Raw genomic sequence first — 24,378 nt, forward strand, 5'->3', positions numbered from 1 at the left:
GGGGCATGGCAGTAGGTGCCAGGCACACTGGTTTGAGTGTGTCATGAACTGCGCAACAGTTTCCCGTGTGTGTCAAGTTATGGTCCAGCACCCAAAGGACATCGAGCCAACATGACACAACTGTGGGATGCATTGGAGCCAGCATCCCTGTGAAACGATTTCTACACCTTTTAGCCCACGACCCGATGAGTTGAGGCTGTTCTGAGGTGCAAAAGGGGGTGCAACTCAATATCAGGAAGGTTTTCCTAATGATTTGTACACTCAGTGTATGTGTATGTGTGAATACATATTGGTGTAAACAACATGCATCATGAGGTATCATATATTTGAATAATGGTTCGTATTAAGCAAATACAGAGGTTTTGGGTGTTTATTTACTCTCAATGGATATAGGATATAAAATAGAACTGTAGGTGAGAAATAGAAGGGTAGGTCAGAAATAGAACAGTCGAAATAAGAAACTGGTAGCAAAGCGAGAAATGTCAACCCTGTTGTGGTTAAAAGGGAGAGAAGTCAACAGACAGAAATAGGGACTTTACATCTCAATCTCCATTTAGGTCTAATCTATGGAGACGTTTCATCTGAGCGAAGCGTTTGCTTTGTGAAAAATAGCCTGGGAGAGGCGCCGACAGGTACAGATGGAGATGGAGATTTAGATAAAGAGAATGTGAAAAATCCAAGATGAGCAAAATATTAAGAAACCAAACAGACATTTTCAGCTTGGAACATGTAACACAACATTAAAAACCTCTCAGTATATGTAACCACTTGGTCACGGGTTTATACCATTGTGTGTTTACAGCTCCACACTTCTAAGGTTACGTGACGGATGTCAAACAACAGACATAGGACTATTAGAATCCATACCAGAGGCAGGATTAAGTTAGCTAAATATATTCATCTCTTCTCAGGGGGTAATAGCCTAGTTTGTTGGAAAGTGGTGGAGACCGGCCCAGTAATAATGAACAACAAAGGACTGAGTGCACTTGACGTGCCATTAGCTGTCCTTTCCTTTCAATACAAGTAATACATGTCCATGGGATGAAGGGGAGCCACAGCAAAATGGTGTGTGTGTGTGTGTGTGTGTGTGTGTGTGTGTGTGTGTGTGTGTGTGTGTGTGTGTGTGTGTGTGTGTGTGTGTGTGTGTGTGTGTGTGTGTGTGTGTGTGTGTGTGTGTGTGTGTGTGTGTGTGTGTGTGTGTGTGTGTGTGTGTGTGTGTGTGTGTGTGTGTGTGTGTGTGTGTGTGTGTGTGTGTGTGTGTGTGTGTGTGTGTGTGTGTGTGTGCGTGCGTGCGTGCGTGCGTGCGTGCGTGCGTGCGTGCGTGCGTGCGTGCGTGCGTGCGTGCGTGCGTGCGTGCGTGTGTGTGTGTGTGGCTTATGGCTTTGGGCCCGTGGACCCTAATGGCCATAATGTGATACGCAGGGTTCATAATTCAAGTTGGAATGCCGGGTGATTAAATCTTCATTACCACAGGTCTGACTCATTCCACTTCCATGTCATTTATTTGACTTATTCTCCATGATGGAAGGTACACAAACCAACCAATACGAAAAACCTATAAAACGTCACAAAATAACAAATATATAAAGAAGAAAAGCACTTGAAACCAGGCTATTTACTAGACACAGTACTCTTCGACACTTTCCCCCCTAACAATTCAAAGACGAATCGCCGTTGGGCAATGGCTGACATTTCTCCCAGTCATGGAGCATGGCCTTGTTATTTGGGGAGTCATATGTAGACGTTTACATCTGACAGGCATCCCTCCTTTTAGTGATGGCTGTCCTCCTGAGCAAGCGCCAGTGAAGGCATCTCAGAATAAGAGCGTAACCGCATAATACGCTCTAGTCAGGAGACACAGAGGAGTCTCCCCAATGGGACAGAGGAGCAGACAGCGTCTGTGTCTCAATTAATACCCTATTCCCAAATGAGTGTACTTCTTTTGACTAGACACACAGAGGGTTCGGAATAGGACCCTTGTCGAAAATAATGCCCTATATGGGGAATATAGGGTATTATTTGAGAGACAGCCTACAGTGTGTGCTTCCCCGGCCATATACAGTGTGAGCTGTGTTGACAGTGACCCTGTTGCTGCTTGTCCTACAGTCGGCATTACAGGATGATTTACACTGTATTGACTGGCGTTTTATCAGAAAAAAGCACAGTACTACATTAGATGAAATAATGTGTGCAATAGAAATGCAATAATGGCACAGCAGTATAGGAGTATGTTAATATATGAGAGGCTACACATTGGTGTGTTTATGTCTTAAAGTCCCAGTGCAGTCAAAAAAAACAGATTTTCCTGTGTTTATATACCATGAGTGTGCAAAAATTTAGGAACACTAATATTGAGTGTCAAGATCTCCAACACTGCTGGGTTTTTCACGCTCAACAGTTTCCCATGTGTATCAAGAATGGTCCACCACCCAAAGGACATCCAGCCAACTTGACACAACTGTGGGATGCATTGGAGTCAACATGGGCCAGCATCCCTGTGGAATGCTTTCAACACCTTTTAGAGTCCATGCCACAATGAAATGAAGCTGTTCTGAGGGCAAAAAGGGGGGTGCAATTCAATATTAGGAAGGTGTTCCTAATGTGTTCCTAATTTTGTAGTGTGCCCCTGGCTATCCACAATTTTAAAACTAAAATACAATTGTGCCGTTTTGGTTTGCTTAATATAAGCAATTTCAAATGTTTTATACTTTTGATTCTTAAGTATATTTTGCAATTACATTTACTTTGATACTTAAGTGTATTTAAAATCAAATACATTGACGTTTACTCAAGTAGAATTTTGCTGGGTGTCACGTGTGCTCCCTCTCCGGCCTCTAGGTCACCAGGCTGCTCGTTATGGCGCCCACCTGTCGCCATCGTTACGCGCACCTGCGCGTCATCAGACTCACCTGGACTCCATCACTTCCCTGATTACCTTCCCTCTATATGTCACTCCCTTTGGTTCCTTCCCCAGGCGTTATTGTGTTCGTGTTTCTTATTTTGTACAAGGTTGTATTTATTTATTAAAACACTCACTCCCTGAACTTGCTTCCTGACTCTCAGCAAAACATCGTTACACTGGGTGACTTTCACTTTTACTTGAGTCATGTTCTGTTAAGGTGTCTTTACTATTACTCAAATATGACAATTGTTTTTTTTTCCACCACCGATGACAATTTGCATTATAGAACACAGACCTACATAGAGAATTTCGATCATGCCGGTTAACCTATTTTTTTGTCCATCAATGTAGAAATAACCTAGATATTGTAGAGTATATTACATTTCTCAGTACAATTTAAAGAGACACCCAACAGTATCCTGGCAGATTGTTGTGTGTGCTTTGCCTCAAGGACTGCACCATGTTCCACAGGGTTTCCACACTTTCAATTTCTGTGTGCTATGAAACCCAACCCAAGACACCTCAGAGATCGCTGCCAGCAATTTATGGGCCATAACCTCCTCTGTTTTAAAGAAATGGTTTACTGACTACTTTGTAGAGGCTTGCTGTGCTGCAATACCACTGGGTAGTACCACAGAGGTCCGTAGTAGCTTCAGAACTGCGCAGAGGAGAACAAACTCAAAAATATCTGTCAGACTTAAAGCCATCTTGAGCCAAAGGAGGAATGCACATCGGTAGCGGAATCATCATACTCACCCTTTTCACGTCTTTTCCAAACGTCTCGCTGAAGCTGGTGCCCAGAATTTCAAACTGAACGTGAGAATTGGATCCATTCGCTTTGAAATCCATTGTTCCTGTGAGACCTGTGATATGTCCCTGTGAGGAGAGAGAGAGGGGGGCAGAAAGAGAGAGATAATATTGTTTCAATACCAACTGTCAAATCAAATGTGATTGGTCACATACACATGGTTAGCAGATGTTAATGTGAGTGTAGTGAAATGCTTGTGCATCTAGATCCGACAGTGCAGTAATATATCAAAAGTAATCTAACAATTCCCCAACAACTACCTAATACACACATCTAAAGGGAGGAATAATAATATCTACAGTTGAAGTCGGAAGTTTACATACACTTAGGTTGGAGTCATTAAAACTCGTTTTTCAACCACTCCACAAATGTCTTGTTAACAAACTATAGTTTTGGCAAGTCATTTAGGACATCTACTTTATGCGTGACACAAGTCATCTTTTGGGTCGGCTTCTGGGATTAGATCCACTGTCCTGGGTGGAGGTCCGAACAAAAGATTCGCTTCGAGAAAGTCGTATGCCTGGTCATAATGTTGGTAAGTTGACGTCATTTTTATATCCAATAGTTCTTCCTGGCTGTATATAATAACACTTAAGATGTTCTGAGCGAACAATGTAAGAAATAATACATTAAAAAACTAAATACTGCGTAGTTTCCAAAGAAAACAAAGAAAGGCGACCATCTCTGTCGGCGCAATCCTGCTTTAAATAGTCCTTTAATATCAAGTCCATAATGAAACCGGTGCACTCCCTAACATGGAACTGCCTGCTACTCAGGCCCAAAGGCTAGGATATGCATATTATTAGTAGATTTGGATAGAAACCACTCTGAAGTTTCTAAAACTGTTTGAATCATGTCTGTGAGTATAACAGAACTTATGTAGCAGGCAAAACACTGAGGTCTAACTGTTTTTTAGGTCTCTGTTTGTTCAGTGAGTTCTCACTGGGAAACGATATTTGTTAGGCACTTGTTTTCTGTTCCTACCACTTCCACTGGATGTCACCAGTCTTTGGAATTTGGTTGAGGCTATTAATTTGTGCAATGAAGAAGTAGGCCATCTAGGAACTGGGTAACACTGTTGAGAGTGCACAAAACATGAAAAGTAGCATGGTTTGTTGTCTTCCTGTATTAAACACAGATAGACCCGTCTACAATTTGATCGATTATTAACGTTTAAATATACCTAAAGTTGTATTACGAAAGTAGTTTGAAATGTTTTGGCAAAGTTTACAGGCAACTTTTGGAAGCTGTTTTTTGGGGGGATCAAACGCGTCAAATAAATGGACATTTGGATATAGATGGACGGAATTAATCAAACAAAAGGACCAATTGTGATGTTTATGGGACATATTGGAGTGACAACAAAAGAAGCTCGTCAAAGGTAATGCATGTTTTATATTTTATTTCTGCGTTTTGTGTGGCGCCTGCAGGGTTGAAATATGCTACCCTCTTTGTTTACTATTGGGCTATCATCAGACAATAGCTTCTTATGCTTTCGCCGAAAAGTGTTTTTAAAATCTGACATGTTGGCTGGATTCACAACGAGTGTAGCTTTAATTGAATATCTTACGTGTGATTTAATGAAAGTTTGAGTTTTATGTCGTTTTTTTTATTTGCCGTGCTGCATTTTCCCTGTTTTTTTCCCAAGTGGGACGCAACCGTCCCCTATACCATAAGAAGTTAAAGAAAAAAATAAGCAAACACGTTTGTTGTTCGCCAAAAGGAATGTGGGTGACTCTCCAAACATATGGAAGAAGGTACTCTGGTCAGATGAGACTAATATTGAACTTTTTGGCCATCAAGGAAAACGCTATGCCTGGCGCAAATCCAAAACCTCTCATCACCTTGAGAACACCATCCCCATAGTGAAGCATGGTGGTGGCAGCATCAAGCTGTGGAGATGTTTTTCATTGGCAGGGACTGGGAAACTGGTCAGAATTTAAGGAATGATATATGGTGCTAAATACAGGGAAATTCTTGAGGGAAATCTGTTTCAGTCTTCCCGAGATTTGAGACAGAGACGGAGGTTCACCTTCCAGCAGGACAATGACCCTAAGCATACTGCTAAAGCAACACTCGAGTGGTTTAAGGGGAAACATTTAAATATCTTGGAATGGCCAAGTCAAAGCCCAGTCCTCAAACCATACAACTTCAAGGAGAAGGAGCAGTTTTGCTTTGAAGAATGGCCAAAAGTCCCAGGGGCTAGATGTGCCAAGCTTATAGAGACCCAAGAGACTTGCAGCTATAATTGCTGCAAAAGGTGGCTCTACAAAGTATTGACTTTGGGGGGTAAATAGTTATGCATGCTCAAGTTTTCTGTTTTTTTTGTCTTATTTATTTTGTCTTTATTTCAAATTGAATTCAAATATTTTGCATCTTCAAAGTGGTAGGCATGTTGTGTAAATCAAATGATACAACTCCCCTAAAATCCATTTTAATTCCAAGTTGCAAGGCAACCACTTAGGAAAAATGCCAAGGGGGAAAAATAATTTCGCAAGCCTCTGTATATATATATATATATATATATATATATATATATATATATATATATATATATATAAAGGTTCATATTCATGTTCTGAACTAAAATGTTGTACTATATTTACCATCTGGATGTTCTCCAGCATGGACCAGCCTCCGTTCCATGGCTTGGTGGACTTCTTGATGCAGTTGAGACTGGCCATGCTGTGCCACTTCCTGTCCACCAACTTCCTGTGGAAGGCATTGGCCAGTGCCAGCACGCTGTCATACAGGTACAGGTTGGACACCTGAAGTACAGACAGTCAAAGACATATAGAGAGAGTGAGGAGGGAGAAAACAGCATAGAATTAGATATAGAACTCTACAATGGACATTGGCATCATAGCAACATGACTGAAAATCAACCATCTTGGTCATTCTAGAAACGGATAAAATTGTCAAATGTTGTCAAACCCCCCTCCTCCTCCCTCTCTGCAGATGACTTCGTCAACCATTTTGAAAAGAAGGTCGACGACATCCGATCCTCGTTTGCTAAGTCAAACGACACCGCTGGTTCTGCTCACACTGCCCTACCCTATGCTCTGACCTCTTTCTCCCCTCTCTCTCCAGATGAAATCTCGCGTCTTGTGACGGCCGGCCGCCCAACAACCTGCCCGCTTGACCCTATCCCCTCCTCTCTTCTCCAGACCATTTCCGGAGACCTTCTCCCTTACCTCACCTCGCTCATCAACTCATCCCTGACCGCTGGCTACGTCCCTTCCGTCTTCAAGAGAGCGAGAGTTGCACCCTTCTGAAAAAACCTACACTCGATCCCTCCGATGTCAACCACTACAGACCAGTATCCCTTCTCTCTTTTCTCTCCAAAACTCTTGAGCGTGCCGTCCTTGGCCAGCTCTACCGCTATCTCTCTCAGAATGACCTTCTTGATCCAAATCAGTCAGGTTTCAAGACTAGTCATTCAACTGAGACTGCTCTTCTCTGTATCACGGAGGCGCTCCGCACTGCTAAAGCTAACTCTCTCTCCTCTGCTCTCATCCTTCTAGACCTATCGGCTGCCTTCGATACTGTGAACCATCAGATCCTCCTCTCCACCCTCTCCGAGTTGGGCATCTCCGGCGCGGCCCACGCTTGGATTGCGTCCTACCTGACAGGTCGCTCCTACCAGGTGGCGTGGCGAGAATCTGTCTCCTCACCACGCGCTCTCACCACTGGTGTCCCCCAGGGCTCTGTTCTAGGCCCTCTCTTATTCTCGCTATACACCAAGTCACTTGGCTCTGTCATAACCTCACATGGTCTCTCCTATCATTGCTATGCAGACGACACACAATTAATCTTCTCCTTTCCCCCTTCTGATGACCAGGTGGCGAATCGCATCTCTGCATGTCTGGCAGACATATCAGTATGGATGACGGATCACCACCTCAAGCTGAACCTCAGCAAGACGGAGCTCCTCTTCCTCCCGGGGAAGGACTGCCCGTTCCATGATCTCGCCATCACGGTTGACAACTCCATTGTGTCCTCCTCCCAGAGCGCTAAGAACCTTGGCGTGATCCTGGACAACACCCTGTCGTTCTCAACTAACATCAAGGCGGTGTCCCGTTCCTGTAGGTTCATGCTCTACAACATCCGCAGAGTACGACCCTGCCTCACACAGGAAGCGGCGCAGGTCCTAATCCAGGCACTTGTCATCTCCCGTCTTGATTACTGCAACTCGCTGTTGGCTGGGCTCCTTGCCTGTGCCATTAAACCCCTACAACTCATCCAGAACGCCGCAGCCCGTCTGGTGTTCAACCTTCCCAAGTTCTCTCACGTCACCCCGCTCCTCCGCTCTCTCCACTGGCTTCCAGTTGAAGCTCGCATCCGCTACAAGACCATGGTGCTTGCCTACGGAGCTGTGAGGGGAACGGCACCTCAGTACCTTCAGGCTCTGATCAGGCCCTACACCCAAACAAGGGCACTGCGTTCATCCACCTCTGGCCTGCTCGCCTCCCTACCACTGAGGAAGTACAGTTCCTGCTCAGCCCAGTCAAAACTGTTCGCTGCTCTGGCCCCCAATGGTGGAACAAACTCCCTCACGACGCCAGGACAGCGGAGTCAATCACCACCTTCCTGAGACACCAGAAACCCCACCTCTTCAAGGAATACCTAGGATAGGGTAAGTAATCCTTCTCACCCCCCCTAAAAAGATTTAGATGCACTATTGTAAAGTGGCTGTTCCACTGGATGTCATAAGGTGTATGCACCAATTTGTAAGTCGCTCTGGATAAGAGCGTCTGCTAAATGACTTAAATGTAAATGTAAATGTAATGTAATGTAAACAATACATTTCCAAGATCTCTGTTGAAAACACACACAACAGAGATTGAAGACCATGGGAACCAGTTAAACATTGATATGTGATTAAATCATTGTTGATGCACAACCTATTCATTGTACAAAATTAAAATTGAAGCTGCACCATTAAGGAATGGTAGGACTGGTGTGTTTTGATGTTTTTAATAGGACCACGATTTCCAATGGTTATTGTCTGTTTGTGCGGCATCTGGACATGGAAAGGTACTGCATAAACAAAGCTCAGAAAAGCTTCATAAACAGAGCCCTGTGGTTATTGCTCTTAGCAGCGCCACAGATGTTGCTCTGGCTCTGATGGGGAGTGAAGGGGTGCTAATCCTAATTACCTCCGGGAATAGAAGGCACTCTGACTGGGAGTGGGACACAGCTGGGGACATCAGGAACCGCTGGGCTGAATGAGCCCCACATGAGGCCCCCCAAAACACACATGCATTCACACTCTCAGACAGACACACGCGTGCACGCGCGCCCGCATGGCGCACGCAGGCCCGCAAGACGCCCACGCACACTCACACAGACACACATACACACACGCCCCTATCAAAGTGACACACAGCATGACAGTCCCCTTGACCAGATGTGAGTCCAGCTCCAGAATCAACCCAGCGACATGGAGCAGAAACTAAACGCACAGTGACAAATAAGCAGCGGAGCAGTCCAACTGTTTCAGAGGCAGAAGACGCAGACATCACACTAGGCTATGATAATGACATCCTCTGCACTGACAATTCATGCCGTCTCCCTTCTCCACCACATTGGAAAAGCAACATTAAGAATCTGCCCCTTTTTTTTTTATTCGACTAAAACGACATACCCAAATCTAACTGCCTGTAGCTCAGGACCTGAAGCAAGGACATGCACATTCTTGATACCATTTGAAAGGAAACACTTTAAAGTTTGTGGAAATGTGAAATGAATGTAGGAGAATATAACACATTCGATCTGGTAAAAGATAATACAAAGAAAAAAACATTTTTTTGTACCATCATCTTTGAAATGCAACAGGATGGCCATAATGTATTATAGCCCGGCACTGTATAGAGTGTAGTAATGCATAGAGCTGTCTACACTAGTCTGTGGCCAGAGTAGAAGCCTCAAGGACAACTATGAGCCGGGCTAACTAAGTCGAGGCAGGGCTAAAGCTGAGCAGGGCTAACTAAGGCTGGGCTGCGGACTGCATCTGCTGGGTAGTTTGTAACTGAAGACCCGGGACAGCGACACTGGCTACAACGTCCCCATCAATCCCAACCCCCTGGACCTAAATCTCTCTATCACTGACAGAGAAGGCAAGAACAACAACAGCATTCTCTCTATGTTTTCAGTCCTTCCCTCCGCCTTGTTGTTAGTTGTGTGTGGCCTGTCCTGATCTCTGTGTTTTTGACAATAACCTTCAGATTACTTCACTATCACAACAGGTTTGATGCAAGAGGTTCAACCAGAGATCAACACGTGACCCCTTTAGAAGCCTCAATCAAGAGATCTGTGATCAGCGATCTCAGTCAAACTCAATGTCACCCAGAGAAGTGGAATGGAACGCCACATTGTGGAAGTGATTTGGTGTATGCCGGTACGACCTGCCACTGGCTCTGAGTAAATCACGCCTGTGTGTCTACACTATGTATGCGGATGACTCAACACTATACAAGTCAGCTACAACAGCGAGTAAAATCATTGCAACACTTAAAGATCTACAGTCAGTTTCAGAATGGGTGGCAAGGAATAAGTTAGTCCTAAATATTTAGAAAAATAAACACATTGTATTTGGTACAAATCATTCACTAAACCCCAAATACCTCAACTAAATATTGTATAACTGAGGAGACTAAACTGCTTAGAGTAACCCTGGATTGTAAACTGTTTAAGGTCAAAACAAATTGATACAGCAGTAGCTAAGATGGGGAGAACAACAATATCAACAAGGCAGGTCCTACAGGCCCTAGTTTAGTCACACCCGGACTACTGCCCTGCCGTGTGGTCAGGTGCCATATAGAGAGACTTGGGAAAACTACAACTGTCCCAGAACAGGGCAGCACAGCTGGCCCTTAAATGTACACGTAGATCTAACATGAATAATATGCATGTCAATCTCTCATTGCTCAAAGTAGAGAAGTGAATGACTTCATCACTACTTGTTTTGGTAAGAATTACTGACATGTTGAATGCACCGAGCTGTCTGTTTAAACTACTAGCACACAGCTCGGACACATACATATCCCACAAGACATGCCGCCAGAGGTCTCCTCACAGTACCAAAGTCCAGATCAGACAATGGGAAGTGCATACTACTACAGAGCCATGGCTACATGAAACTCTATTCCACATCAAGTAACTCACAGACGCAGTCAAATCAGATTTTAAAAAACAGATAAAAATACATATTATGTGAAGAGTCACACACACAGGTACAAATACACACATACAAACAAACATAGCATACACACTGTACACACACGTACACCTGGATAGTGTATTATACTAGAGTGGTAGCCAGAGGGCACACACTTAGTATTGTGAAATATGTTTTAAAAATGTATTAGTGTACTGTATATTAATGCCTTAATTTTTTATGGACTCCAGGAACAGGAGTAAATGGGGATCCACAATAAATACAAAATACAAATACCGACCGAGTGAACTTGCGGATATGACTAATTTGTTAATACATGGCGAACTGACATCTTTCCAGGGGGGAAGTAGATACAGTAGTGTTGAAATTGCACATTTTGTGATAAACCGCTGACGGGGTCCGCCGGCAGCATGAACCAGCGTTTGCCATGTCACGAAGGTGATTTAACATCAAAGAGCATTTAACCCTCTTTTTCATGAATTATTGAGATAGGAGCCCCCTGAGGAGTTGGGCCATCTGCTAACGGTTAGCGATAGCGAGAGTTCAGGTGGGTTCAAGTTTTTTTTCTCCATTCAGAGACACCTCTGGTTACATAAATGAAGAACAGAGGGGAGGGATGTCAGAGAGCAGCATCCGTGTGATTTTGTTGGGTGGTTGATCGATCATGTCTAGCTGCTATCTAGCTGCCATATCAAAGGGGTATCTATGATACATTTGTCATCATCCTGTACTTTTGTTGATTCCTATACTGCATGTATTCAAAGGGGTAATGTATTCAAAAACATATTCTTGTCAATAAACTGCAGGAAGTACTCAGCGTTTACTCAACCGAGTTTGCGAGAATTCCTAGTTATATGTAAATACCTACCTCAATTACCTCATACCCCTGCACATCGACTCTGTACTGGTACCCCGTGTATACAGCCAAGTTATCGTTACTCACTGTCTATTTATTATTAAGTATTTTCTTTCTCTCTGCATTTTGTATGAAGCATGTGACGAATAAAATTTGATTACATTTTTTGGGAATGAAGTGCAGGTTACTTGATGAGTAAACTAGAAACATGTATATGAGTGGGATGTTTAGTCTGAAAAAAAGATTTTTGAGAGACTCAGGAGACTGAAAGCAAAACAACTAACAAAACAAAATGAGTGTCACGTCCTGACCTTAGTTCCTTTTTTATGTATCTATTTTAGGTTGTTCAGGGCGTGAGTTGGGGTGGATATTCTATGTTTTGTTCTATGTTTGTATTTCTAGGTGTTTGGCCTGGTATGGTTCCCAATCAGAGGCAGCTGTCAATCGTTGTCTCTGATTGAGAACTATACTAAGGCAGCCTGTTTTCTCCCTTGAGTTGTGGGTAGTTGCTTTCTGTCTATGTACCAGACAGGACTGTTTCGTTTGCTCCGTTTTGTTATTTTTGTTCTAGTGTTCCGTGTAATTAAAAGATCATGAACACGTACCACCTTGGTCCTCTCTTTCTTCCACCTACGACAGACGTTACAGAACTACCCACCACAAAAGGACCAAGCAGCGTGGTAAGAAGAAGGAATGGACATGGGAGACATTCTGGATGGGAAGGGATCCTACACATGGGAGGAGATCCTGGCTGGAAGGGATCACCTCCCATGGGAACAGGTGGAGGCAGCCAGGAGAGCGGAGGCAGCAGGAGAGGTGAACCAGTGGTACGAGGGAACACGGCTGGCAAGGAAGCCCGAGAGGCAGCCCCAAAAATGTATTGGGGGGCACACGGGGCACGGGGCAAAGTCAGGTAGGAGACCTGAGCCAACTCCCCGTGCTTACCGTGGAGAGAGAGTGACCGGGCAGGCACCGTGTTATGCAGTGAAGCGCATGGTGTCCCCAGTGCGCATACATAGCCCGGTGCTCTACATCGCAGCTCCTCGTATCGGCTGGGCTAGAGTGGGCATCGAGCCAGGAGGGATGAAGCCGGCTCAGCGCATCTGGTCTCCAGTGCGTCTCCTCGGTCCGTGTTATATGGCACCTACGCACTCCCGTGTGTCTGCACAGCCCAGTGCGTCCTGTGCCTGCGCCCCGCAAGTGCCGGGCTAAAATCAACATCCAGCCAGGACAGGTTGTTCAAGCCCGTAGTTCGAGACCTCCAGTGCGCCTCCACGGCCCGGTCTATCCTGTGTCTCCTCCGAGGACCAGGCTGTATCTCCATCTCCTCCCTCCAGGTTCTTCCCCCTGTCCGGTGCTTCCAGAGTCTCCCTTCAGTCAGGAGCTGCCAGAGCCGGCCGTCAGTCAGGAGCTGCCAGAGTCGCCCTTCACTCCGGCGCTGCCGGAGTCTCCCGCCTGTCCGCGCTGCAGGAGTCTCCCGTCTATTCGACGGGGCCCCAGTCGGGGGTCGGCGGCGAGGGTTTGCCGCTCCAAAGGCCCCACCGAAATGGGCCCAGACTAAGGTGGAGTGGGGTCCACATCCCGCGCCAGAGCCGCCACCGTGGACAGATGCCCACCCAGACCCTCCCCTATGGGTTTAGGTTTTGCGGCAGGAGTCCGCACCTTTGGGGAGGGTACTGTCACGTCCTGACCTTAGTTTATTTGTTATGTCTCTATTTTAGGTTGGTCAGGGCGTTAGTTGTGGTGGGCATTCTATGTTCTGTTCTATGTTTGTATTTCTAGGTGTTTGGCCTGGTATGGTTCCCAATCAGAGGCAGCTGTCTATCGTCGTCTCTGATTGAGAACCATACTTAGGCAGCCTGTTTTCACCTTTGCGTTGTGGGTAGTCATTTCTGTCTCTGTCTCTGTACCAGACAGGACTGTTTCGTATGTTCCGTTTTGTTATTTTTGTTCTAGTGTTCAGTGTAATTAAAATATCATGAACACGTACCACGCTGCACCTTGGTCCTCTCCTTATTCCACCTACGACAGCCGTTCCAATGAGTCAATAGGAACCACAGGGTACCTAACGCCTCGCTAGCATCCTTGTCCTCTCAACCATAGAAATAGAATCACAAGAATTGGCATCCCCATTCTCCTATTGATTATATTTATATGCTCTCAACCAACTTTTCTTTATCTGTCCTTCAGACCCCAAACACCTGTCACTGTATTCCAGCACATGTCAATAGCCCAGCCTTGTGTAACTTCTCATCATCCATTGTCACGCAATAGGAGATACACTATACAGTATGTGCTGTTGACCCTCAGGGGCCTCAGGAGCCCCCAGGTCACAGGCTCAGTGATACTCTAAACAATCAGAAGGCTCTTTAATTCTGGGGCTATCACTGCCGTAACATGTGACAGGGGTCACTGACTTTGTCCCATTGGCAGCATCAGATAACAGTAAAAGAAAACATTGGCATAGAACTCAAATGTATTCAATACACATACTTGTTATTTCTTATTTATTTGTTATGATCGACCTTGAACATATTAATGAAGCACAAGTGCAATTTGGCTCTGAATGTCATATGTGGGGATAGACATTTTTTCCTGAACAAATCTCCTGACCAGGAATAACTCGGGACTAGGGCCCCTGGTCAGGTAACATGGTCAGGAAAGATTCTCGACCCTGGGCATATACAGTAGAAGTTGAAAGTTTCCATACACCTTAGCCAAATACATTTAGACTCCATTTTTCACAATTCCTGACAGTTAAATTACAAATGACAAATTCCCTCTCTTAGGTCAGTTAGGATCAACACTTTATTTTAAGAATGTGAAATGTCAGAATAATAGTAGAGAGAATGATTTATTTCAGCTTTTATTTAATTCATGACATTCTCAGTGGGTCAGAAGTTTACATACACTCAATTATCATTTGGTAGCAATTCCTTAAAATTGTTTAACTTGAAGTAAAACCTTTCCACAAGCTTCCCACAATATGTTGGGTGAATTTTGGCCCATTCCTCCTGACAGAGCTGTTGTAACTGAGTCAGGTTTGTAGGCCTCCTTACTCGCACACGCTTTTTCAGTTCTGCCAACACACCTTCTTTGGGATTGAGGTCAGGGCATTGTGATGGCCACTCCAATACCTTGACTTTGTTGTCCTTAAGCCATTTTGCCACAATTTTGGGAGTATGCTTGAGGTCATTGTCCATTTAGAAGACCCATTTGTGACCAAGTTTTAACTTCCAACATCTTGAGATGTTGCTTCAATGTATCCACATAATTTTCCTCCCTCATGACGCCATCTATTTTGTGAAGTGCACCAGTCCCTCCTGCAACAAAGCACCCCCACAACATGATGCTGCCACCCCCGTGCTTCATGGTTGGGATGGTGTTCTTCGGCTTGCAAGCCCCCCCTCCCTTTTTCCTCCAAACAAAGCAATGGTCATTATGGCCAAACAGTTCTATTTTTGTTTCATCAGACCAGAAGACATTTCTCCAAAAAGTACGATCTTGGTCACCATGTGCAGTTGCAAACCGTAGTCTGGCTTTTTTATGGCGGTTTTGGAGCAGTGAATTATTCCTTGCTGAGCGGCCTTTCAGGTAATGATGTCATGCAAAGAGGCACTGAGTTTGATTGTAGGCCTTGAAATACATCCACAGGTACACCTCCTATTGACTCAAATGATGTCAATTAGCCTTTCAGAAGCTTCTAAAGCTATGACATCATTATCTGGAATTTTCCAAGCTGTTTAAAGGCACAGTCAACTTAGGGTATGTAAACTTCTGACCCACTGGAATTGTGATACAGTGAATTAGAAGTGAAATAATCTGTCTGTAAACAATTGTTGGAAAAATTACTTGTGTCATGCACAAAGTAGATGTCCTAACCGACTTGCCAAAACTATAGTTTGTTAACAAGAAATTTGTGGAGTGGTTGAAAAACAAGTTTTAATGACTCCAACCTAAGTGTATGTAAACATCCGACTTCAACTGTAAGACCTTGATGTGAAGGTGCCAGAAAAGGTCCCTTGTTGAACTGACCTCCAGTGACTGTAGGTATCCTTCCTGTGGGTCACAGAGCAGGGAGGAGATGCGGTGGTTGTTCCTCATGCAGCGCACGTTGCTGTCCCTCCACAGAGGAAAGATCTGACGAATCACTGTCATCCGCCCCAAAGCACTGTGTGCCAGCTCCATGATCTCTGTGTCGCTGATCTCCTATAACGAGCGGGGGAGAGAAGGGGAGAGGTTGAGAGAAGGGGACAGACATGTTACAGCATTAAAAAAACTCTATAGAGGTGAAGTTGAAACAAAAACTGTCCTGCCTGTAACTACTATGACAAGGTTGAACAGAGTCCCTGTGTATGGTCACCACATAAAAACAGTCTCAGTTGGACTAGTGTCAGTCTTATCAGTTGTTGTCAGTCTCCTGACAAGACCGACAAGTCCTGCTGAGACTGTCCTTATACGGACACTGTACCTGAAGAGTAATTTCATTTTGATTCAGAACAGGCATGGGCACAAACCCATTTAAACAGCACAATGCACATGAGAATGGAAACCCACAATCAATATTCAAGCAATTTTCTGCATGTAGAAACCTCAATATCCACTGAGGGAAAGAGTGTGTCAGAGGGAAATTGGTCATTTAAATGTTTGACGTCCAAGTGAGAGTCATGAAAAGGGAAAACTTAAGCGAGAGCTGTGTCGTCAGAAATCTATGGAGTACGGTGTCCATATTAGGACAGCCTCGGTCTCAGCAGGTGGCAGTGCTGCAGGAGCTGCATCCTTAGGATGAATCTCTTAGACTAGTAGGAATAAGGATGCTTTGATTCATGGTGAAAGAGCATATTCCTTCTGCTCTTTCGTTTTCCTTGGGTCTGCTTGCTGTTGACAACACATAGCTCACTCAGCCTCCAGGCAATCTCTGAGCTCCTGCCGGGGAGACCCACCCGACCCAGGGCCCCATTATCTCACCCACCACATCCAACCCCAGGATAGGTGCTAGTCAGCCACTGCCAGTTCCCAGGCTCCCTGCTGACCCCACCACCACAGCTGTTGCCTTGTCTTCTCATATTTCTTTGTTTTTGTGGTATTTTCTGCTTGCTTGGGCTTTCTGTCTGTCTGAAAGGAAGCCTACAGGGAAGCCTACGGTTCTATATCACTTCCACATCAATGAGAGAGTTGATTCTTGCATGATTTGGTAATAATAACAGGCACATCTGCTGCTGGCCGTTTGGCATGATTCATTCATGCGACAATTATAATGTGATATAGGGGAAATAAATGCTGGTCGCAGCTTTATAAAATAATACTCAGAGCTGACACATGAGTTAAGTGCAGATTCTCTGACAAAATTAGGAAGCAAAGCAGTGTGGGAAATGTTTAACTCATCATCACATTCTTATTTTATCCACATAAAGATGCCAAAGTTTTACACACTGATTTTTTCAGGTAAATGTACATCTGGAAATCCCCACAGCAGTGTAGGCCAGGAGGAGGGTTGGGGGTTGGTTTAGCCTCCTAAAGCTCTTCTCCACGTTCTGAGCCTGGCCTCCCATGCCCCTCCGGATTTCACACTCTGATGTGTCCAACAACTGCAGGTACTGTACAGACTGTGCCTCTATCATGCCAACCCCTGGGGAAGACCATCTGGTCATCCAACAGGTCCGAAGACTGGAGCCAAGCTACTCTAGACTCTCAAGCCCCAGACAGGAGAGTGGCCCAGGGTAGGGACGATTGACTATGGACTTGCAATGAGTGTACGAAACATTAAGGACACATGGTCTTTCCATGACATAGACTGACCAGGTGAATCCAGGTGAAAGCTATGATCCCTTATTGATGTCACAAATAGTTGTTAAATCCACTTTAATCAGTGTAGATGAAGGGGAGGAGACAGATTAAATAAGGACTTTTAAGCTTTGAGACAATTGAGAAATGGATTGTGTTTGTGTGCCATTCAGAGAGTGAATGGGCAAGAAAAAATATTTAAGTGCCCTTGACTGGTGTATGGTAGTAGGTGCCAGGTGCACCACTTTGGGTTTTGCAACACTGCTGGGTTTTTCACATTCAAAAGTTTCACATGTGCATCAAGAATGTATCAAGAATGGAAGGTGTTCTTAATGTTTTGTACACTCAGCGTATAACAGACAGATATTTGGATGGAGGACACAACTGTTTACCCCTGGCAAAAGTCCATGATCTCTTTCATAAACACTCATGTTTATTTAGACAGAGTAGTGTTGATCTTGGCCTGGGCCTTTGCAGCCCCTGTAGCAGATGAATAAGTAATGTAAAGCTACAACATTGTTCTGGAAGATCTGTCTGATAGTACAACACCAAGGTTAGAGTGTCTCAGCTAGGACAAGCTAGCTACACAGTGTGAAAAGTGGTCATTGCAGGCTCAATATTACGATGAAAAACTATTTGCTGGTTCTGACAGAAAAGCTATGAATAGTTTTTAACAAGCAGCCTCAAAAGCAACATCATTTTTTTACCTAAATTATTAACAGTGCACACACACACAGTAGGGGGGAGTGGGGTAAGCTGAGCCTAAGGGGTAAGCTGAGCCTAAGGGGTAACCTGAGACACGTTTTTTTCTAGGAAACTATACACAAAATTAATAATTAGACCATATATTTCAGAAGAGGTCATCTTTTCATGGAGGAAGAAACAACATGGACAAAGTGCTAAGCAGGTTATGTCCAAAAATGGGATTTTCACAAAGTAAAATGAAGTTAGAGGTTAGGGGTTTCATGATGCTTGTGTCTAAACCAAAGAAGATCCATTTTAGACTGTTTATACATCAATTGGGGTCTCTATACGCTTTAATATGAGATCCTAAACCGAGCATGAAAGGCCATCATTGTAGCTGTGGGGGCTAATAGTCTAAATGTTTGCACTATGGTAAGTTGAGCTGATGGTTGAGTCAGTGGCAAGTTGAGCAAATTGAAGTGCTTTGTTCCAAAGGAATAATGCAAGGCATTATTGCTGAGATATGAAGTAACAACAGGGCCGTGTCTATGTAAAAAGTGTTACAAAAAAAGTACAAAGTGTTTGTTAGGTCTTCAACCTGTTAAAATGTGCTTAAAATTATTAAAAGAAAAGACAAAGACAAAAAGAGATTGTGATTTTGTTGAGTTGTGGTTTTAGAAACCAAGTGGTAATATCTCATACAGTTTAGATGAACTCTGATTATTTCCAGGACATACAACATCCTGAAATATATGTAGATAAGATAGAAAGATAGAATACTATATTTTCCTTGATGGAGTGATGCTGAATGTAAAGAATTGCTTCCCTGCGTGATTCTACACAACTCTGGAACATCTGAGTCACGCAAACTTCTGATCTCTCTTGAAAGAAAATCCATGTCCTAACGCTTTTCTCAGAAACATATTATTTAGAATAGTTTTTTATTATTCATTTTGACTGATGTCAAATGTAATTGAACAACAACAAAGAAAATCGAAGCCTAATTAAACATATTTCTATATTAGCAACAAATATTATGTCTGATGATGTTCAAAGTAAATGATCCATGCAGGGTCTCCATATTTAACAATAGCATTTGATTTATTTAATCAATTTTAGAATGAGGCTGTAACGTAACAAAACGTGGAAAAAGTCAAGGGGTCTGAATACTTTCCGAATGCACTGTATATATGCTATGTATGTTAATAGTCTATATTGTTTTTTAAAAGCAGACTGTAGGCAGTGTGTCTCGAGACCACAAATTGAGTGTCTTGTCTCGGTGTCAGATACATTTTTAGTCGGTCTTGACTCGGTCTTGGACAATGAGTATTCATCATTTCTTCCTGAGACCTGCCGAGCCCAGCGGAATAAAAAAAACTCTGAATGATCAGCTCCCATTCAGTCAGCTTCTAAAAATGCTTTTACATCCACAGTCCTTTCATAATACAGGTAACTGACAAAATAAAGGAAACACTAACATAAAGTGTCTTAAGAGGGCATTGGACCACTATGAGCCAGACCAGCTTCAATCCACCTTGGCATAGATTCTAGTGTATGGAATGCTATTGGAAGGATGTGACACCATTCTTCCATGACAAATTCCATCATTTGGTGTTTTATTGATGTTGGTGGAAAATGCTGTCTCAGGCACCGCTACAGAATCTCCCATTAGTGTTGAATTGGGTTTAGATCTGGTGACTGAGATGGCTATGGTATATGGTTTACATCATATTCATGCTCATCAAACCATTCAGTGACCACTCGTGCCCTGTGGATGGGGACATAGTAATCATATGGGGGCATAGACATGGTAGGCAAAATAATGTCCTGTCCAGCATTTTTATACATGACCTTAAGCATGATAGGATGTTAATTGCTTAATTTACTCAGGAATAGTGTTGTTACATGACTGTATTACCACCACACCAGAGGTTGCGAGTCATGAAGGCAGTGAAATTATATGTGACAGTTTACGGTAATTAGGCTTCTCCAATTTATGATGCTGCTGATGGTCATTAGCAGCCTACCAAACGTTCTAACTGCCTGGTACTCAGCACTATATTGTCCCTGTAATCACTATGACAGCAATGCAAATGTGATCGAAAATCTAATCAAACACTTCATGAGAGCCCATGAGCTCACGTTGCGCAACATTTCTATAGGCTATGCAAATTGCGTCAGAAAAAAGAGTGATGGCCTCTATTAAAAAGAGGAGGAACCCATTCGCTTTCTATAGTCTAGGCCAACTGTATTTATTTAACAACTTTCCTAATATTAAGCACATTGTTTCTCTTTACAACAGTGTCACGCCTGCTCCCTCTCTCCCTCACTGGCGCTCGAGGGCGCCAGGCTGCCCTGCGCTACACAATCCTAACTTTATGCCTAACCTTATATACTGCATTTTTACTATATACAGCCAATTTTGACTTTGCAGCAGGCCCAACTAGTGGAAATCTCTCAGCTGTGCCTCCAGAACAAGACTCATCCCAATAAATGTCAACTTGCTCTGTGCAGCTACGAGGGAAGAGTGGGGGAAATTGTTTGAAAGTTGAGCACTCACTATCGCTGTTTAAAATGGTCTGTTCCCGAGTGTGTACATTTAAGTCAAAATATCTTTCATGATAAAAAGTAGCTTAGTATTGAGAAGACATGATAAAAACATAGCTTGACCAGTCTTGATTAGTCGGCTCTGGAAGGTCATGGATCATTACACATGTTACATTCTTGTTAAGTTTTAATATCCCCTTTCACCTTGTCTATCCTCAAACCTTGCCCCAGTTCAGCTCAGCGGGCAATCTACTCCAAACATTTATTTAGTAGGCCTATAACAAACAGTTAAGAACATAACTACTGTTCCCTGAAAGAGGGATCGAGGTATAACATTCGATGGGGAGTTAGCAACCAATCACATTCTCCTGAAGAAAACTGAAATCATGGCCAACGGGCAAATGGTTGTCAAACCCGCCCTCGGAAGCCCTGCCTTCCTGGCTCTGATACCAGGGATCGCATGAGTTTCCTCAATTTAGCACAGGTCTTCAGCGAGCCCAAATTCCCCTCCTTCAGGGAACAGTACTTATATTCATAACTGTACGTTCCCCTTTAGTCGGTCACTCTGTATAACATATTATGGGGGCATACAATCACGCCCCAAGCCAGCTCAGAGGGTACCTAACTAGGAAGCTCACGGTAGCCCAAGCACACACAGGTTCCACCAGCTCCAAAAAGGGGTTGGTGGGAACTGGAACATGCTGTCATACACATCGATCCAGAGCATCACAAACATGCTCAATGGATGACATGTCTTATGAGTATGCAGGCCATGGAAGAACTGGGACATTTTCAGTGTCCAGGAATTGTGTACAGATCCTTGCAACATGGAGCTGTGCATTATCATGCTGAAACATGAGGTGATGGCAGTGGATGAATGGCACGACAATGGGCAGGATCTCGTCACGGTATCTCTGTGCATTCACATTTCCATAGATAAAATGCAATTGTGTTCATTGTCCATAGCGTATGCCTGCCCATGCCATAACCCCACCGCCACCATGAGGCACTATTCACAGCTTTGAGATCAGCAAACCACTCGCCCACACCGGCCATCTGCCCAGTACGTCGAGCACGCAGATGAGCTTCCCTGAGACGGTTTCTTACAGTTTGTGCAGTAATTGTTCAGTTATGAAAACACACAGTTTCATCAGCTGTCCGGGTGGCTGTTCTCAGACCATCCCACAGGTTAAGAAGCCGGATGTGGAGGTCCTGGGCTGGCGTGGTTACATATGGTCTGCGGTTGTGAAGCCGGTTGGACGTACTGCCAAATTCTCTAAAACAATATTGGAGGTGGTTTATGGTAGAGAAATGAACATCCAAATATCTGGCAACAGCTTTAGTGGACATTCCTGCAGTCAGCATGCCAATTGCATGCTCCCTCAAAACTTGAGACATCTGTGGCATTGTGTGACAAAACTGCACATTTTAGAGTGACCTTTTATTGTCCCCAGCACAAGATGCACCTGTGTAATGATCATGCTGTTTAATCTGCTTCTTGATATGCCCACCTGTCAGGTGGATGGATTATCTTGGCAAAGGAGAAATGTTCACTAAACAAATTTGTGCACAAAATTTGAGAGAAATTGGCTTTTTGTCCATAGGGAACATTTCAGCCAACACTTTACATGTTGCATTTATATTCAGTGTAATACACCACACTGACTCCTTAGATGCAAATCGGTATTGGACTGAAAGAGAGAGGCATAAGTCGTCGGACACCCCAGACAGAGCTAAGAAACAGGACATAAAAAAGCGAAGGCGGTGTCGCCAGAGACAATCCATACATTCTAAATACAGTATTGAGTTTTGAAAAGTTTAGACTTATTCCACAGATTTTAGTGTTTTCTTTTTCAGCTTTTCGATTCCAGTGTTCAAGACAGTTAGATTTTTGGGCAAAATAAGTGATTGTCTTCTGTAATTTCACAGGCTATGGACAGTCAGCATTTTTAATAATCTCCCCTCCTGGCGTTCCCCTTAGTTTGAGGACTTGATCGCAGAAGCATTCCGGAGAAGAAGGGCCAAGCAGGCTTATGGGAATTAAAAGTGGCATCAGAATGAAAACCGGAGCAACAATCCAAGTTTACCGCCGCCCTTCCCAAAACATCTGATGTGGAATAGACCACAGACAATTACTTGCACCTTAGAGACTATTTTCACTGACTCTTCACACCTGCTTCTCAAGACACTTTTTGAGAAGAAAACACTTACCTACAATGCCTTGCAAAAGTATTCATACCCCTTGGAGTTTTTCCTATTTTGTTGCATTACAACCTGTAATTTAAATAGATTTCATGTGATGGACATACACAAAATAGTCCAAATTGGTGAAGTGAAATTTAAAAAAAAAAATTAAAAAGGAAAATTGGTGCGTGCATATGTATACACCTACTTTACTATGAAGCCCCTAAATAAAATCTGGTGCAACCAATTACCTTCAGAGGTCACATAATTAGTTAAATAAAGTCTACCTGTGTGAAATCTAAGTGTCACATGATCTGTCACATGATCTCAGTATATATACACTTGTTCTGTAAGGCCCCAGAGTCTGCAACACCACTAAGCAAGGGGCACCAGCAGGAAAGCGGCACCGTGGAGACCAAGGAGCTCTCAAAACAGGTCAGGGACAAAGTTGTGGAGAAGTACAGATTAGGGTTGGGTTATTCAAAAATATCCGAAACTTTTAATATCCCATGGATCACCATTAAATTATTATCAAAAAATGGAAAGAATATGGCACCACAACAAACCTGCTAAGAGAGGGCCACTGACAAAAACTCATGGACCAGTAAAGGAGGGCATTCATCAGAGAGGCAACAAAGAGACCAAAGATAACCCTGAAGGAGCTGCAAAGCTCCACAGTGGACATTGTAGTATCTGTCCATAGGACCACTTTAAGCCGTACCATCCACAGAGCTGGGCTTTACGGAAGAGTGTCCAGAAAAAAACATTGCTTAAAGAAGAAAATAAGCAAATACGTTTGGTGTTCGCCAAAAGGCATGTGGGGAGACTCCCTAAACATATGGAAGAAGGTACTCTGGTCAGATGAGACTAAAATTGAGCTTTTTGGCCATCAAGAAAAACGGTAAAATCAAAACCTTTCATCACCCCGAGAATACCATCCCCACAGTGAAGCCTGGTGGCGGCAGCATCCCGCTGTGGGGAGGTTTTTCATCTGCAGGGACTGGGAAACTGGTCTGAATTGAAGGAATGATGGATGACGCGCTAAATACAGGGAAATTCTTGAGGGAAACCTGTTTCAGTCTTCCAAAGATTTGAGACTGGGATAGAGGTTCACCTTCCAGTAGGAAAATGACCCTAAGCATACTGCTAAAGCAACACTTGAGTGGGGGAACATTTACATTTCTTGGAATGGCCTAGTCAAAGCCTAGACCTTAAACCAATTGAGAATATGTGGTATGACTTAAAGATTACTGTACATCAGCAGGAACCCATCTAACTTGAAGGAGCTGGAGACATTTTGCCTTGAAGAATGTAAAAAAATCCCATTGGCTAGACGTGCCAAGCTTATAGAGACATACCCCAAGAGACTTGCAGCTGTAATAACTGCAAAAGGTGGCTCTACAAAGTATTGACTTTGGGGTGGTAAATAGTTA

The 24,378-nt window shown here is 43.7% G+C and overlaps 1 protein-coding gene across 1 annotated transcript in view; it reads right to left on the minus strand.

Annotated features, from left to right (window-relative positions):
* The window catches only part of LOC118357752 (glutamate receptor ionotropic, delta-1-like), a 200,854-nt gene that overhangs the window by 53,611 nt on the left and 122,865 nt on the right, over positions 1–24,378 (minus strand). Inside the window, exons 4-6 of the mRNA XM_052478299.1 lie at positions 15,782–15,955; positions 6,317–6,478; positions 3,659–3,778 (exon numbers count right to left, since the gene is read on the minus strand). Coding sequence (XP_052334259.1) covers positions 3,659–3,778; positions 6,317–6,478; positions 15,782–15,955 — 456 coding nt within the window. The remainder of the gene's footprint in view (positions 1–3,658; positions 3,779–6,316; positions 6,479–15,781; positions 15,956–24,378) is intronic.

The sequence above is a fragment of the Oncorhynchus keta genome, chromosome 24, assembly GCF_023373465.1.
Source record: "Oncorhynchus keta strain PuntledgeMale-10-30-2019 chromosome 24, Oket_V2, whole genome shotgun sequence".
Classification (NCBI taxonomy): Eukaryota; Metazoa; Chordata; class Actinopteri; order Salmoniformes; family Salmonidae; genus Oncorhynchus; species Oncorhynchus keta.